Source organism: Theropithecus gelada, chromosome 8, assembly GCF_003255815.1.
Source record: "Theropithecus gelada isolate Dixy chromosome 8, Tgel_1.0, whole genome shotgun sequence".
NCBI lineage: Eukaryota > Metazoa > Chordata > Mammalia > Primates > Cercopithecidae > Theropithecus > Theropithecus gelada.
In genome coordinates this window covers 127333481-127351403 of record NC_037676.1, presented here as the reverse complement: position 1 = coordinate 127351403, position 17923 = coordinate 127333481, and the positions used below count along the sequence as shown (strand labels likewise).

Below are 17923 nucleotides of genomic sequence, written 5' to 3'. Positions count from 1 at the left end.
CGCCCAGGGACCCCTGTGTCTTCTGCGAGTCTTCTTTCGTCCTCTGATAATCTGAGATCATCAACGGCCCATTCTCACACACCCATTATACTTAGGGCCATTGTCAGTTGCCGTGAGAGACAGAGTAAAATGAAACATGACCGGTCTCCTCAGAAAGCCAGCTCACAATCTAGTAGGAAAGAGTAGACTTCCTGGTAGAAAACTATGATTTGTGGTCAAAAGTATCACATACCATAGAAAAGTCTAGAATTCTAGAATGCTAAGGGAATTTTGAAAAGTTCCATTCTCTGACTCCCAATTATATAAGTTTCTCATTGAGACAGCACTCACTGATACTTCAGTCAAATTCATAGTATATTTCCCATAATTTTGGTGACCAGTAGTAGTAGTAGTTGTTTTTTGTTATTGTTGTTGTTGTTTGGATCACTAAACAGAACGGGTAAGGCAAGGAGCCTGTGGCTCTGGTAGATGTCCTGTCGTGATGTGGGTCTGCCTTCCCCTAGCCACATGATTGTCAGATATTAAGCACTTCCCAGGCCAAGTTTCTAATTGCTGGAAAACCTTTTAGGAGGATTAAAAAATCACCCGAGTTTGGACAGGTGTGAATCCCAACTCTGTAGGAGGCGTTAGGGGGATTACAGGGATTCTTCCAAGAAACTGGAAGGTTTTCCCCTTGCCCACCGGAGGGTTCTCAGTCCAGTAGCTATTACAGACCCTTATTGGTTATAGTTGCCAGTGATTTGGTAACAGCCACATGACTGTGTCTGAGTCAGTGATCTTTAAATAAAGCCCCCAAGGACAAATGTGTCTTTTGGTCTTGAATTAGGGTGCTTACAGTCACTGAGCCAGTGTTAATGATCTGGAACAACAATGGAAATGTTCTGTGCTATTCGATGATGACAGCAGCTCCTAGTCCTTTGTAGCTGTTGAGCTCGTCAAATGTGGGTTGTGGGACAGTGAAACGCAATTTTTAATTTTATTTCATATTAATTTAAATGTAAATAGCCACACATGGCTAGTAGCTGCTGTACTCAACAGTGCAATGCTAGAAAAATCTTGGAGAAAGAATGATAAGCTGGATAGCTCCAAAGAGGCAAATGAGTAGGTAGAATAAGTTTCTTGTCCGTCCCAGGCTCCTTAGCCTCTCCAGCAGCTTATTCAAGCTTGAAGTGCGTGAGTACCAAAAACAGAAAACAGCACTAACAAACACTCATTGTGCATTAAACGAGAGCAATAAACTATTTATAGAAATAAACTGACTTTGTTTCTTTTTCCAGTTGTAGATTGATATTTTCAAGAGGATCCTTGGCACACAGTATACTAGACATAGAAAATTACGTAAAGAATTATATGGGCCAGATACAGGGTTTCAGGGACATTTTTACATGGCCTGAAAGAACCTACTATTTTCTTGGCTTTGTTGCATTCTAATTTTTAAATAATGCTACTCTATAAATTAAAAGACTTACTATTTATAAATAGCATTTTTGGATTGACGTGTTTCACATAAATAGAATAATAGTCTTGAATGAATAGTGGTCAAAAATAATACATAAGAGGTCATTTAACACTTTTGACCATTACAAGCTCCATTTAGCCAAGTAACTTTTGTTCACTCTTAGAGAAGGCCACCCTCTTTCTCTTTTTCTTTTTCTTTTTCTTTTTCTTTTTTTTTTTTTTTTGAGACAGCCTCGCTCTGTCTCCCGGGCTAGAGTGCAGTGGCGCAATCTTGGCTCACTGCAACCTCTACCTCCTGGGTTCAAGTGTTTCTCGTGACTCAGCCTCCCAAGCAGCTGGGATTACAGGTGTCCACCACCACACCCAGCTAATTTTTTTGTTTTTCATAGAGGGTTTCACCATTTTGGCCAGGCTTGGTCTCAAATTTCTAGCCTCAAGCGATCAGCCTGCCTCGGCCTCCCAAAGTGCTGGGATTGCAGGCGTGAGCCACTGTCTTTTCCTTAACTCTTCTCTGCACCCAGCAACTCAGAGGAAATGTGTTGATTTCCACCTTATTGCTGCTTGCATTATAATACTGGCTTCTCTCCTATCCCCACCTCCCTCACTCCCCTTTGCCAGTCTTTTAGGAATACTTTGTCTAGAGTAGCAAAGAAGACATTTATAGGCAGAAAAAGTTAGAATATGCTATGGGGGCAAACTGCTCTCTCTCAAGCCTGACCCAAAGATCACTTCCTATCATCCAAACATTGTTGATAATCTCCAAATATCGTTTATGCTCATAGCTACTTTAAATTACCATAGTTAATCCACCATCCTAGCATAACTCTGTATCACAGATTGTTCTTTGAATGGTTAATTATATTTCATTACAACTGGCTTCCACTGTTCCCCTCTATGTTTTGTTTTGTACATTCAAAAACATTACTCTGAAATGGTGTCCATAGGCTTCACGAGATTCCCAAAGGGATCCAAGGCTGTATTAGTCAATTCTCACATAATAAAGACATACTCAAGACTGGGTAATTTATAAAGGAAAGAAGTTTAATTGACTCACAGTTCAGCATGGCTGTAGAGGCCTCAGGAAACTTACAACCATGGTGGAAGTGGAAGCGAACGTGTCCTTATGGCAACAGGAAAGAGAAGTATAAGCAAAAGGAGAAAAGCCCCTTGTAAAACCATCAGATCTTGTGAGAACTCACCCACGATTACGAGAACAGTGTGGAGGCAACCACCCCCATAATTCAATTACCTTCCACTGGGTCCCTCCCACGACACTTGGAGATTATGGGAACTACGATTTGAGATGAGATTTGGGTGCGGACACAGCCAAACCATATCAGACACACACAAAAAATTAAGAAGCATGGATTAAGGGGCTATCATTGTTAAAATTTTCATGATAGATTTTGTGTAGATTATTTTGTAATCCAGATAATTATTGAACCTATAATCCTGGGTGGCCTGGACAGACTTAATATTCACCCAATTTGAGAATACTAGTGTGAAATGGCATTCCTAGGACTTGAGAAAGTTCCATTTAGGGTAAATAAAAGGAAGTAAGTAAGACTTCTCACAGCAGCTACTAACTGTGGAGCACTTATTCCGAAAGGTTAAAAATACAGCGTCAAAAAAGATACCTTTGATACATGAACAACTGAACATTAATAGACCACTCTGTGAATCATAGACTTTGGGGTGTTTTTAGGTTGGGGTATGGGAGTCCATCCAGACATTCCTTGAAGGGCCTCTGGTGCTCCATTAGGTCCAGTTCTGGTCTTAGATCAGTTCAGGAAATCCTTATTTTTTTTCCTGTGGAGTGTTGTGAAGGCCTAGTGAAGAATTGTCGTCTTTGTGTTTACCTCCTCACTGTCACTCCAAAATGCTTGAATGCACTACTCGTTCTCTCTTGCTTGTGCACAGGTTGGACAGATGCAGATTCTGAGACAACAGATTGCCAATGAATTAAATTATTCTTGTCGGTTTGACTCTAAACATCTGGCAGCTGCTCTGGAGAATCTCAATAAGTAAGTGCCAGGGTTTGAAACAGCCATCCGTGGGCTTGGATTGTTTATCATCTAAGCGCCCCGCTTTCTTCAATTCTTACTGTCTTAAGTTATTTTTGGGTGGGAGGTCTGAATTTATAGGCTTCCTTGCCACGGATAATCAAATCTGTCTTCAGGAGTCTCTTTTCTCAATATTGTCCCTCCGTTTATCTCTGTCTCTCACTCACTTTCTCTAATGGATTCATGTATTCATCTGGCATGTACTGATCACATGATTCAATACGTGTCAGCTGAATAAATGAATTCATTAGAGAGAGCAAGTAAGAGACACACCAGACACTGCTAGATACTTGCACAAGTTTTAGAAAGCAATTATTACCGAAATCCACAACTGGCTTTTTACAGGGCTGATTGCTCATCATCCAGAGGGCAGTTGGAAGTGTGTTGATTACCAAGAGTGGTTATGGAGGCCTGTCCCAGAGGGAACTCATATCCTCCGCCTCACCAGCAACCTGCTGTCGTTTGAGGCTTCCTACTTACAGATAAATCCCTGCTTCTCACTCACCAAGTCAGTGCTTTTGACAAAGCAGATATTAAGAACAATTCAGTCAATATATGATGATTTGAGCGGTGAATGCATTTGATTGAGGTTGATTCCAAAAGATAAAGTAATTCTAGGTCAAATTTTCCACTTAAAACCAATCACAGGCATGGATTGAGAATTAGCAGGATCAAGCTCTCATTTTACAAATGAGGAAACTGAGGCTTGAAAAGATTACGTCACTGGCCTGTATTAACTCTTGTATAAACTCATTTAATCCCTAATGTTTATCTCCGGGGTTTTTCTTCGTTTAGGGCTCTCCTAGCAGACATTGAAGCCCACTATCAGGACCCTTCACTTCCTTATCCCAAAGAAGATAACACACTTTTATATGAAATCACAGCCTATCTGGAGGCAGCTGGCATTCACAACCCACTGAATAAGGTGAATAATTAAAATATATAATGGCGGGGGTTGGGGTACAGAATGGTATTTGGCCCAGGTAACAGATTACTGTGCAGAAATACCAGAGGAACCTGGGTTCAGACCCCAGAACCTTCATTCCATTCAGTTCCCTGCCCTTTCTAAGCAATCATCATACTTTCCCCGCCTGGCTCGGGTCTGGGAGAATCAAGTGCTATAGCGCTGGTGAAAGCTCTATGACAAAGGGGAAAGTGCTGCATCCGTGTAAGAGATGAGTTTTGGGTTTCACTGGGGTTTGCAGTTCAGTCATCAAGGCCCAACAAACCCAAAATGGTAGCATTGATCTGTCTTGCCAAAGATGCTTCCCCTTGTGGCTGATGGTAATCCCAGTCATCACAGGAGCTACAAACTCTTTTCTGCAGTTGTGAGCTCAGAAAACCTCTAAGAACTGAAAGTTTTTTCATAACAGTGCCCGGTCTCTCTGCGTGGCAAAATCTATCCTGAGCTGACATAAGGCTGTTTATACTAGTTAATTTATCCTCCTTACTATAAACATTCATATATTTTGATGCAGACTTTGATTATAGTGCATTAATGACTTTGATTATAGTGCATTACCCTAGCCCCTATATTGTCTTTCTAAAATCTATAAAATTTGAAATTCTGAAATCTGTATTATCCCTTGTGTTTTGGATAAAAGATGATAGACCTGAATAGTAGCTAACGTCTTGAATATTTACTGCGTAACAAGTGCACTGTCTTAACCCTGATGGTGGATTATCTCACTTCATCTCACAACAAGCCCTATGAAATTATGAGTTGAGGAACCCGAAGCTCAGAGAGGCTAGCTAGCAAGTGGAGGAGCCAGGCAGTCTGACCAGAGCCTGTGCTTCTGACCCGTGTGCTACCCTGTCTCCTGTGGAATCGGCCAGCTGGGAGTCTGGACCCAGCCGTGTATGCCCTGACTATAGTTTCTGCCGGGACATCTGGGAGACTGCTCTTTGACATTGCCTAGGGGACAGCAAATGACAAGAACTTTGCTCTCTTTCTACTTAGATACTACCAGTCGCTGCTACATGGATCTTTTCCCTCTACTCTCCCTGCTCCTCCTCTCCTTCTTCCCTCTTTCCCTCTCTCCCTCTTCTCCCTCCCACCCTCCCCCTATATAGCCCTCCAGCTCTGCCTCAGCTGCTCTTCATTTTGCCTTCCCCTCCCATTCTTGCTCATCACTCATTCCTCCTGCCCTTTATTAATGACATTAACAGGATTCAGGGGGAAAGTCATTCTAAGCAAAATCGTTTTCTTTCCAGAAGGGCAAATGATGATGTAGGTATTTATGTGGGCAGGGCCAGGTGTGTTAAATACAACTCTGAAGGCAGCAAATTAATGGAACCATCCACATTTCAGGAAGGCCAAAGAGCAAACTGAAGTAAAATGGAAGATTTTCATTTGGAAACCTGATCTGTGATATTGTGCAATGTGAATTAACCATCCATTTTTCTTACCTTTTCTCTTTCCAGATATACATAACAACAAAGCGCTTACCCTATTTTCCAATTGTCAACTTTCTATTTTTGATCGCTCAGTTGCCAAAACTTCAGTACAACAAAAATCTAGGTACGTATGACATTTGTTATTTGCAGTGAGTAACAATACCAACAGATTAGCATCTCACTAAATAGCTCTTTGTATGGACATGCCTTTCAATATGTCAGATATGAGATCTTTTCTTAGTTAAATTCATGTTTAAGAAATTCAAGTCTTTATGCCTCTGAAATACAATGCCTTTTTATGAACTGTAGACAGTGGATTTATTTATTTTTATTTTTATTTTTATTTTTATTTTATTTTTTTGAGACGGAGTTTTGTTCTTCTCGCCCAGGCTGGAGAGATGGTCTCGGCTCACTGCAGCCTCTGCCTCCCAGGTTCAAGTGATTCTCCTGCCTCAGCCTCCCAAGTAGCTGGGATTACAGGCACATACTACCACGCCTGTCTAATATTTTTGTAGTTTTAATAGAGACAGGGTTTCACCATGTTAACCTGGCTGGTCTCAAACTCCTGACCTTAGGTGATCCGCCTACCTCGGCCTACCTAAGTGCTGGGATTACAGGCGTGAGCCACCACACACGATCAGGTTTATTTACCTTTTTTAAGTACACTTATTTATTTATTTTATTTTATTTTTGAGACAAGGTCTCACTCAGTCACTCAGATGGAAGTACAGTGGCACAATCTCAGCTCACTACAGCCTTGACCTCTCGTGCTCAAGAATCCTCCCACCTCAGCCTCCTGAGTAGCTGGGACTATAGGCGCATACCGCCATGCCCGGCTAATTTTTTGTGGCGACAGGGTTTTGCCGTGTTACCCAGACTGATTTCAAACTCCTGGGCTCAAGCGATCCACCTGCCTTGGCCTCCTAAAGGGCTGGGATTACAGGCGTGAACCACCGTGCCCGGCCCTAGACAGTGGATTTAAAAATCAACCAAGTATGGTCCACCTCAGTAAGGATTCACTGTCCAGCTTGTAGAATGTGAGGGACCTTTGTTTTGATTCTCTTCTTTAATGTTTAGGTAGCTAATTGTGGTGTGAAAGAGACTTATTTTGGTTGATGTTCTGTTCTTTCAACAAGATTCATGTGCCAGCTGTGTATCTGGGACCACGATGGGAAAAGTAACAATATAGTTAGGGAGATAAGACTAATATTTATACATGAACATCTAATATTTTATGTATGATTGTATGTCAGAATATTCAGTACAAACAAGAGACACCAAAGCCTTTCAATATGTCTGTTCTTTCCAGGAATATAACCCTAATTTATTTTTGTCATTGGTCAGAATATTTTTGTAGTTATATAATAGATACCCAAGTGTTTCCTCTGCCTTCAAACTTTATATGCAACTAAATGACATTTTAAAAAATCCACTATAGATTTTAGTTTACTTTAAAAGCATTATAAGATCATTTCTACTAATGTAATCATTTTTTCTTAACTAGAGATTTCTAAATATATTTCTTCCTTACAGTACTTTACTATTTCATAAGCTTTTTTAGGATGAAAATGTGGAATCTCTTTAATGTCTTTATTCTCTCATTCAAAAGTAATCATTGATTCTAGACACTATATCCATGACAGTGTCAGTGGTTGTCACAGAAGGCAGAGCATGATCTCCTCAGTAGTACTTGCTGTAGGAGGGAGGGAACCAATGTGTGTTTGGAATCTGGCTTCACTGCTTATCACCTATGTGACTTTGGCCAAGTGACCCGCAAACTGAGTGCCCAACAGGTACTGAGTCCCTTTCTATATATTGGTCAAAATCAATTTAAAGGGCCATCCCAAGCGTAATGTAAAGGTTCATCTGAAGATTCAGAGATTCAGGTTCTCTCTCTGTTCTCTCTATATTAGTATTCAATAGGAATATATGATTCTTGATAATGAACTGTCAGTGCAGAAAGAGTCTTCTTTTCATTAAATAATAACTTTTTGTTGACTTCTCATTCTAATATTTTTTTTCATTGTGTATATGATTAGGGCCTGGCACCTTGATTGTAAAGCTACTTATGGAAAATATCATTGTCCCTGGAATTCCCAGATCTTAAAACAAAACATGACACAACAAAATCTTTATGGATCCTAGAAATATAGTATTTATAACTGACTGTAATTCTTCTCATCAATAAGACTGATGTGTAAATGCAGGAACTAAATTACAGTAGGACTGAGGAAGGAACAATTGTTTGGTATCTTTGTGGATATTCAGTTGCTCATATAAGGATGGGACTGTCTCTAGACTCTCTATTCTGTTCCATTGATGTATTTGTCTTTTCTTATGTCAGTAGTGTCTTGATTATTGAAACTGTTGAGCCTTGAAACTGTATATCCAAAAAACATTTATTTAACCTTGTAAACACCGTTCTCAAGATTGACCTATGAAATGCATACCTGGCTTGGTCTGTGTTTGAAGAAAGAAGCTTCTACAACAACTAGAGCTAGTTATAGAAGTGTTTGTTGTTAACATCACTCTTGCTTTCCACCTGGAAAGGATTATTTCTCCATACTGAGTCCTGTTAGGATTATTCCTCCATGTTCTGAATTGCCAAGGCCAAGGTTAGGTTATTCAGGATCACTTGTTTAGGCTTCTCTGGTTTGGGGAAGAGATTTCCCGGTCTTCACAAGAACCCAAATATGGGATCTGAGGGTCTGTCTAACCAGTTAACTTGATAAGAAACTGCCAGCCCTTTGTCCAAAGTGGTTGTGCCAGTTTCACTCTCACCAAGAGTGAGTATATGTGTACTCCACATCCTCACCATTATTTGGTGGCATCAGTCGTTTTCATTTTAGCCATTCTTCGTCTTCTTCTTCTTTTTCTTTTTCTTTTTTTTCTTTTTGAAACAGAGTCTCACTCTGTCACCCTGGCTGGAATGCAGTAGCGTAATCTAGCGTAATCTCAGCTCACTGCAGCCTCCGCCTCCCAAGTTCAAGCAGTTCTGCCTCAGCCATCTGCGTAGCTAGAATTACAGGTTACAAGCATGAATCACCATGCTCGAGTAATTTTTGTATTTTTAGTAGAGACAGGTTTCACCATGTTGGCCAGGCTGGTCTCAAACTCCTGGCCTCAAGTGTTCCACCCACCTCGGCCTCCCAAAGTGCTAGTGTCTTGTTGCAGCTTTAATTTGCCTTTCCCTGATGATTAGTGATTTGAGCACTTTTTCTTGGGCTTATTGGCCATTCCTTATATCCTTCTCTGTGAAGTGCCCGTTCTAGTCGTTTGCTCATTTTTAAATTGTTTGCATTTTTATTACAGACTTGTAGGAGTTATATATATATTATGGATACAAGTTCTTTATTAGATATATGTTTTGAGAATATTTTTCCACAAATTGTGGCTTATCCATGTATTTCTCTACAGGTAACTTTAGTGAGCAGAAGTTTTTACTGTTGATGGTGTCCAATTTATCCATTTTTTTCCTTTATAATTACTCCTCGTGTCTTGTCTAAGAAATCTCTGCCAGGCCAGGCACAGTGGCTCACGCCTGTAATCCCAGCACTTTGGGAGGCCAAGACAAGAGGATCACCTGAGGTTAGGAGTTTGAGACCAGCCTGGTCAACATAGTGAAACACCTGTCTCTACTAAAAATATAAAAATTAGCCAGACGTGGTACCACATGCCTGTAATCTCAGCTACTTGGGAGGCTGAGGCAGGAGAATTTCTAGAACCTGGGAGGCAGAGGTTGCAGTGAGCCGAGATTGCGCCACTGCACTCCAGCCTAGGTGGCATAGTGAGACTCCATCTGAAAAAAAAAGAAATATCTGCCTTCTCCAAGGTCACAGAGATATCTTCAATATTTTTTCTGAAAGTTCTGTAGTCTTCCCTTTTACATTGAGGCCAGTCGTTCATCTCTAATTGTTTTTTGTGTACAGTGTGAGGTAGGGGTCAAGATTTATTGTTCCCCCATAAGGCTATCCAGTTTCAGTACCATTTGTTGAAAGATTTATCTTTTTTTATTATTTGGTTTATTTGTGGTTATTCAATTACTCATGTAAGGGTGGGACTGTCTCTAGACTCTATTCTGTTCCAATGATCTATTTGTCTGTTCTTACACCATAGTGTCTTGATTATTGAAACCGTACAGAGAGCTTGAAATCAGGCAACCTAAGCCTTCCGACATTGTTCTTTTTCAACATTGTGTTTCTTCCTGAAGACTCTAATCTCGTCTCTGGTTTCCCATGCAGCCATCCAGGCAGAGGTCAGAGTCTCCACATTTTGGCAGAAATCTTTAGTGTAGAGGTAGGTGCAGTGGTACACACCTGTAGTCCCAGCTTGAGCCCTGGAATTCAAGGCTGTAATGTGCTATGATTGCACCTGTGAATAGCCATTGCACTCCAGCCTGGGCAACATAGCAAGACCCCATCTCCAATTTTTAAAAAAATCTTTAGTGTAAAGGCCAGGTTTGGTACTCATTCACTTCATAAATGTCCTTCTTCCACTGTCTTGATTTCTGCAGATTCTTTATATATAATACTCAACATTTGTTTAAAGGTATTCTAAAAATATTTTATCCAGCTTTTCTCTTAAGATAGTAGTTCAGGGTTATCTAGTGTGTCATGCTGCCGTTAACAGAAGACAGTTGTAGTGATTTTTTTTTCTCATTTACATTTATCTATATCTTTAAAAATTGCTACAATAATGCATGTTAATTGAGTAATTCAAAAGAACCAGTAATGATAATTACAAAATTTAGTAACTGTTTTATTGGTTTTGAATCCTTCAGACTGCTGGAATATCCCACCAATCCTGTGACTAATTCAAATTATGGCCCAGAATTGTCATTCCTTCTAAAATATCATCTGCCAGAGAGTATATGGGCCCCAAACATTTTGACCTTCACAGCGTTAATATTTAATGAATGTTGCCGAAGGCAGGTACTTCATGCGGTGTTGCAACTTGTCCCCTTTCAGGAATGGTCTGCCGAAAACCGACCGACCCAGTTGATTGGCCGCCACTTGTCCTGGGACTGCTCACTCTGCTGAAGCAGTTCCATTCCCGGTACACCGAGCAGTTCCTGGCGCTGATCGGCCAGTTTATCTGCTCCACGGTGGAGCAGTGTACAAGGTACAGAAGACCAACCAGGACTACATGGACTTCTTGTCACAAAACCTAACCCAAACCTCGTATTGCCAAATTCCTCTTCTTATCGCCCTAATAGAGATGGGAACTGGTTGCTCACCCTTGTCTATAAAGCAAGTCAGGGCACACCTCCTTGTTTAGAGCAATGACGGGTGTGCCCATCCTTAGTCACCCTGCCAGGGGAACTCCGTCAGGTCTACTCACAGTGATTTTCCAGGAGTGACTCAGGACGGTGATTAGTAATTACCATGGGGAAGAAAGTGCAGCCGTGTTCCTCTGCACTCTTGGATGCAGCTCTTCGATCTCGGCAAGCCCCTGCACTCCTGCCGGACCACTGCCAAGAGATGATTCCACTCACTTCAGTGGGAGTCAGAGAACATGTCAGTGTGTCAAAGCCTGGGCAGTGTCTGCGTGTAGAGAAGCAGATTTCACAGGAGTTGCTATTTGATACGGTGCTTATAAAGCTTTAATTCCTGCCAGTTCTTTTCCCCTGCCCCAAATGTGGGTTTTCTGGGATAAAGAAAAAAAGTTATTTCCATGAGATGCTGGGTCCTGCGCCTCCTTCTCTCTATCCTAAAGCGTCAGTCTGGCTAAATAACCTTTGCTGTCATGTCTGCTTGGTCATTTTTGCCACTATAATGTAAAAAACAAATCAAAGCGGCTGGGCATGGTGTGGCTCAAGCCTGTAATCCCAGCACTTTGGGAGGCCGAGGCGGGCAGATTACTTGAGGTCAGGAGTTCAAGACCAGCCTGGCCAACCTGGTGAAACCCCATCTCTACTAAAAAAAAAAACACAAAAATTAGCCAGGCATGATGGTGGCCACCTGTAATCCCAGCTACTCAGGAGGCTGAGGCAGGAGAATCACTTGAACCCCGAAGGCCTTAGAGATTGCAGTGAGCCAAGATCGCACCATTGCACTCCAGCCTGGGTGACAGAGCAAGACTTCATCTCAAAAAAAAATAAAGCAAACCAAAGCGATCTTCTAAGTGCACACAAAATACTACTGACTCCTAAAAAAGTGTGGGACCTGCTAGGTGTTGAATCATGTCAACAGAGGGAGATGAGTCTGAACAGATAGCAGGGATCGTGTTGTAGGTGCCCATGGAAACGATACAGAGAAGCTCACATTTACCCTATAGGGTAGGCCCCTGAAAAGATGTGAGCAAGGTGACAACTTGACAGGAATCAAGAGCATACTCAATGTTTTTGTTCATCTTTGACTTCATTAGGTAATCTGTTGGTAATTTAGTCTTTCAGGATTCTGACCAAGGACTTACGATGTGCAAAGCAGTTAATTGATCTAAACTGTTCTCTATTATAGCCAGAAGATACCTGAAATTCCTGCAGATGTTGTAGGAGCCCTTCTGTTCCTGGAGGATTATGTTCGGTACACAAAGCTACCCAGGAGGGTAAGTGATAGATAGTAAAGAACAACATTAATGACCGAGTTGTAAAAAGATGCTAATAATAGTGGCCCTGGACTCATCAGGAGTGAAGTCCAGTAGGTCATTCACAGCAGATGCCTCTGCGCCTCTCCACTGCTCTGCCACCAGCTCTGAAATGTCCCTGCCTTTTCCACCGTGGGAAGTGCCTTGCAGAGTTTAACACAATACCCCTCCCACCTCTTCTTCCTCTCCACCATGTACTCCTGTCAGCAACTCACCTGGTTCAGGAGTTAAGTGAAATGGGCAAGCCAGGAGACAATTCCTTAAGTGGCCAGAGGAAAGAAATAATCATGGTGGTTTGTTCTTTCTCTCTCCACTGACCTGGTTCCCACAGCAAGTACAGTTAAGTGCATGCCACAACTAAATGTAGATATGAGCACTGTTTCCAAAAATGACAGACTACTTTTCACCTACTAAGACATTCTTTCCTCTCCCTTTCTCACTAGTAATTCCACTTTGTTAAGTTTTAGCTCAAAGTGGACAGCTCGATATTGAAAAATAAAAGACTTTCAATAGATACTAAAAATCCTTTGATTTTTAGAAATTAGTAGGTTAGTATTCAAATATACTTTCTTACAACACAAGCCAAAGATGAACTTTTAAAATTAACTAGCAGTGTCGGTACGTAATAGTGAAATGTTAGTGGCATTTCCATTAAAGCCAGGGCCGCCACAGTGTCATGACAGCTATACAGACTCTTGCAACTACTTTTGTTATACAGGTGCAAGACAATAAGAAATGAAATGAAAATAAAATGCATATTGGAAAGAAGACAAACTCTGTATTATTTGAGATTAATTGTCTTCCCTTTTTATTTTTCCATAAGTTCTTGGGATACAGGTGGTATTTGGTTACATGAGTAGGTTCTTTAGTGGTGACTTGTGAGATTTTGATGCACCCATCACCTGAGCAGTATCCACTGCTCCATATTTGTAGTCTTTTATCCCTCACCCCCCACCCATTCTTGCCCCCAAATCCCCAAAGTCCATTGTATCATTCTTATGCCTTTGCATCCTCATAGCTTAGCTCTCACATATCAGTGAGAACATACGATGTTTGGTTTTCCATTCCTGAGTTACTTCACTTCTAAGAATAATCTCCAGTCTCATCCAGGTCACTGCAAATGCTGTTAATTCATTTTATGGCTGCGTAGTATTCCATCGTATGTATATACCACAATTTCTTTATCCACTCGTTGATTGATGGGCATTTGGGTTGGTTCTACGATTTTGCAATTGTAAATTGTACTGCTGTAAACATGCATGTGCAGGTATCTTTTTTGAATAATGACTTCTTTTCCTCTGGGTAGTTACCCAGTACTGGGATTGATGGATAACTGTCTTCCTTGAATACCCAATAGAATCATGTGAAAAACTGTTAAAATAATACAGAGATCAGAAAACAAGCTGGCTACAGAATAAATGTATGAAATAAATACACTAATCAATCAAAAAATACAGTGTGAAAAAGGACCTATTCACAGAAATAACAGGGAAATAATATAGCTAAGAATAACCTCTACAAGAAATATGAAAGAGCACTTTATTAAAAAACTATAAAACTTTCAAATATAAAATTTGAAAGTCCGTATTTCTGAATGAGGGTCCTCGAATATTACAGAGATAACAGTTCTTTCTAGTTTATAAGTTTACTGCAGTTACAATTGAGATTTCAGGTACGTTTTTAACTTCAAAAAATATACTTTTTAAAATGTCATAGAACTTAAGTACTTTTTTAAAAAAAGATATTAAAACATATCAAGTATTAAGACATTATAAAACTATAGAAACCAAAATAGGATGGTACTGGTATGCAACTCAATAGAAGGAACAATGAACAAGAATATGTAGCGTAGAAACAAACCCTGTGCATATAATGGTACTTGAGGAAAAGTAGCATCTCAAATTAAGGGAGAAAGGGAATATTAGTCCCTAGATGTAAGTTCACACAGTTAAAAAATAGCAGCTTCATCCCCTTTACATCTTCTGTGTTATCAAAATTAATTACAGATAAAGAGTTAGTGTGAAATATGAAACAAATAAATTAGCTGAAAAATTAGGCAAATATGTATCAGCTCTCAGAACTTCCTAAATATAAAACCAAAAGAAGAAACTTAAAAAACAGATTTAGAGATTTGATTTTTTATAAATGCTGAATGTAGTTAAACAATTCTGTGTCAGTGTCTCTTAATTAAAAAACAAAAGAGGAAATACTAACAAAGGACGAGTTTCCTTGATTTATAGTGTGCTCTTCATATCTTCAAGTTCAGTAAGAAAACGATGTCCACGCCGATAGAAAAAAAGCAGGGGAAGGGCAAAGGATATTAATAGGCAGTTTTCAAGAAAAGAAATAGAAATGACAGACCTTTGGATTCAAGGGACAAAGATCCAAAGAAAAGGAAAATTACTATTTCCACTTATCAGGTTGGTGAAAAGTGAAATGTTGGGCCCCCATTATTCGGAAGCATTTGGAGAAATGGGACTCCTCAGTGCTGTTAACTGGAATGTAAAATAACAGCCTTTGAGGAGGGTAGTTTAGCTTTATCTATTTTAAAAAACATTTGTAATCTACTTACCGTGATCCCAGCAATTCCACTGCTAGGAATTTTACCTGCTGGATATATGTGCAAAAGTTCACCAAGATATGTGCACAAGGCTGTTCATAATATAAGATTTAGCAGAGGTAAAGAAGGACACAATACTATATGATCCTAATTTTGAGTGTGTATATGTGTGTGTGTAAGTAAACTGGAAGAATTCAATACAAAAGTTACCAGTTTTTATTTTCTCTAAGAGATTAAGATTTTAAAATGTTTTTAAATTTTAAGCTCTGGGCTACACGTGTGGAATGTGCAGGTTTGTTACATAGGTATTATACATGTGCCATCTGTCACCCAGGCTGGAGTGCAGTGGCGAGATCTCGTCTCACTGCAACCTCCACCTCCCTGGTTCAAGCAATTATTCTGCCTCAGCCTCCTGAGTAGCTGAGACTATAGGCATGTGCCACCATGCCCGGCTAATTTTTTTATTTTCACTAGAGATGGGGTTTCTCCATGCTGGTCAGGTTGGTCTTGAACTCCTGACCTCGTGATCTGCCTACCTCAGCCTCCCAAAGTGCCGGGATTACAGGCATGAGCCACCACACCCAGCCTAGGTTTTAAGCCCCGCATGTATTAGGTATTTATACTAATGCTCTCCCTCCCCTTGCCCCCCACCCCCTGTAAAATTAATTTTTATAGTCTTCTGCATTTGCAAAATTTCCTCTCATTAGCAGGCGATACCTTTTTGATCAGAAAAAAAATTAAACACTGCTTCTAAAAAATACTCATCTCCAGCACTTGGAGATCACCTACCTCTACATTCTACCCAACTCAGCCCAATTTATTCTTCTCAGGGCTTTGCCTAAGAACAGTTCAGGAATGTATGCCTCTGAGGCCTTCCTGCTCTTCCCCTTCTGGCCTTGGTTTCTCATTCTCATTCCTGCCCTCCCCGACCTCTCCATTCCCGTCACTTGCCAGCCATCCTGGTTTTCCTTTGTTGGTCATCAGTTAATAAAGTGTGTTAGGTGACCTGAGTACTTGTCAGTACTTCCCAGAGGCATGAACATTCCTCGCAGATCAAGGTGCCTTTAAGAGCCAAGGAGCTCACGTTTGGAGGCGGGAGAGCTGTACTGCGTCCCCTCAAATGTTAGCAGTGCCAAGAAATGAGACTGTCGTCCAGAGGGCACCAGAAACAGAAAGGGGCTGTTTCAAGGCGTTGTCCGCCCATGGGAGTCTCCTCTTCCGTTATTGACCTTGCTCCAAGGATACCTTCTCTTTTTTGCATGAAAATTTTCAATTTATTCAACTATAATACCATGAATAACTTAATTCTTTAATTTTTCAGGTTGCTGAAGCACATGTGCCTAATTTCATTTTTGATGAGTTCAGAACAGTGCTGTAACTGTTTTTTCCTCCTACTTCAATGGAAGGATTGTCCTTAGATCTTCCCATCATCACTAAAATGAATTTGAAAATGAAAAGAAACTCAGTTGTTCATATAACTGCATTTTTTGCTCTCCATTATGGGAAACTTCAGACGTTCTGAGTAAGATATATCTCATGGCATTAGTTAATATAACTGATAGTGTTTAAATCATGGTATTACATGCAATTTATATCATGTAAAAGCAGAACACATTTTTGTACTGCCTCTCATAAATGCCGACTGTAACTGTTATGTATAAATCCATTTAGTTTTATGTTCTAAAGAACTATTTGTGCAACTCCAGATTTTCAGTAAAATAGTATTGCCAGTACCCAAAGTCGTCTCTCCTTATGATTCAAAAATTATATATTCACCCTGTAAAAAACCCTGTTTGGAAGGTAAGAGATGACTCTGCTCGATATATTAGCTCACCCCCAACAAGCTGGCAGGCACATGGTGGTAGCCAGATGAGTAGCAAATGGAGTGGCCACACAATGTGTGTCATGTACCATGGAAGTTTCTTGGTGTCTCACCATCCTCTTCCAATCCCAGATGCCCTGGGGGTCCACAGCATTCCTTCTGTAGGACTCTTAACAAAGCTGCTCCTTCCAGTATCTTCCTCAGCAACCTAAGTCCTGTCCCAAGTCCCCATAACTATGTCATTATCCGCAGTCCTTTTTGGTAATAGCCTTGCCATAAGCTTAACTCCCTCGAAATCCTAAATCATTTCTGCATGAAAATTACCCTGAAAAGGAAGCTGCCTGCTAGTCCGTTCTCACACTGATATGAAGGAATATGGGTGGGGACACAGAGCCACACCGTATCACTGCCATCCTACTGTGGCAACTTGAACATCAACAACTTAGATGAGAGCAAGAACGATGTTTCCACCCTGAATCTCTATGGTTATGTCCTCCTCTGGAAAGGAAGGAACAAACCAAACCAAACCAAACCCAGAAGCCAAAATCTGTTTGACAGTCATTTTGCTAGTGGTGGGGGAAGATGCATTGATTTGTAGTCAGGAGGCAAAGTTTGAGTCCTGGTTCTGCCACAAGCTACACCTTGTCCCAAGCCAGCCCATTGGCATCATCTGTAAAATTAGGACTAAAGGATTTCTCAGGTTCCTTCAGTTTTCTCATTTTATGATGTTATTTCTTTTGTCTGAAGGCCTCAAATTCTGATATTGAAGGGAAGACTTGATAGGCTTTGATTATTTCACTATCATAGTAGAAAGGATTTTCAAGGAGTCTCAATGGAGAACAAGGGTAGCCTCTAATCCTGGGCATGATGGCATCGAGGCCAGGGCAGAATTTTAAGTGAACTGTTGCTTGGTATGTAGGGAGCTTGGAAGTCTCACCACCTGCAAAGATTGTGTGTGGGAACATCTATATCTCAAAGATACCTTGTTCTTTTTCATTTGTAATCTTGTTAACAATAAACACATGAAGTGAGATCTTT

The 17923-nt window shown here is 40.6% G+C and overlaps 1 protein-coding gene across 3 annotated transcripts in view; it reads left to right on the top strand.

Moving 5' to 3' along the window:
• WASHC5 (WASH complex subunit 5) overlaps positions 1–16796 on the top strand; it is a 64842-nt gene extending 48046 nt beyond the window's left edge. For all 3 annotated transcript variants that reach the window (XM_025393636.1, XM_025393637.1, XM_025393638.1), the window contains 6 exons: positions 3379–3482; positions 4317–4446; positions 5946–6042; positions 10886–11039; positions 12377–12464; positions 16385–16796. In XM_025393636.1, coding sequence (XP_025249421.1) covers positions 3379–3482; positions 4317–4446; positions 5946–6042; positions 10886–11039; positions 12377–12464; positions 16385–16441 — 630 coding nt within the window. In that variant the 3' untranslated portion in view covers positions 16442–16796. The remainder of the gene's footprint in view (positions 1–3378; positions 3483–4316; positions 4447–5945; positions 6043–10885; positions 11040–12376; positions 12465–16384) is intronic.
• Positions 16797–17923: the final 1127 nt, after the last annotated feature.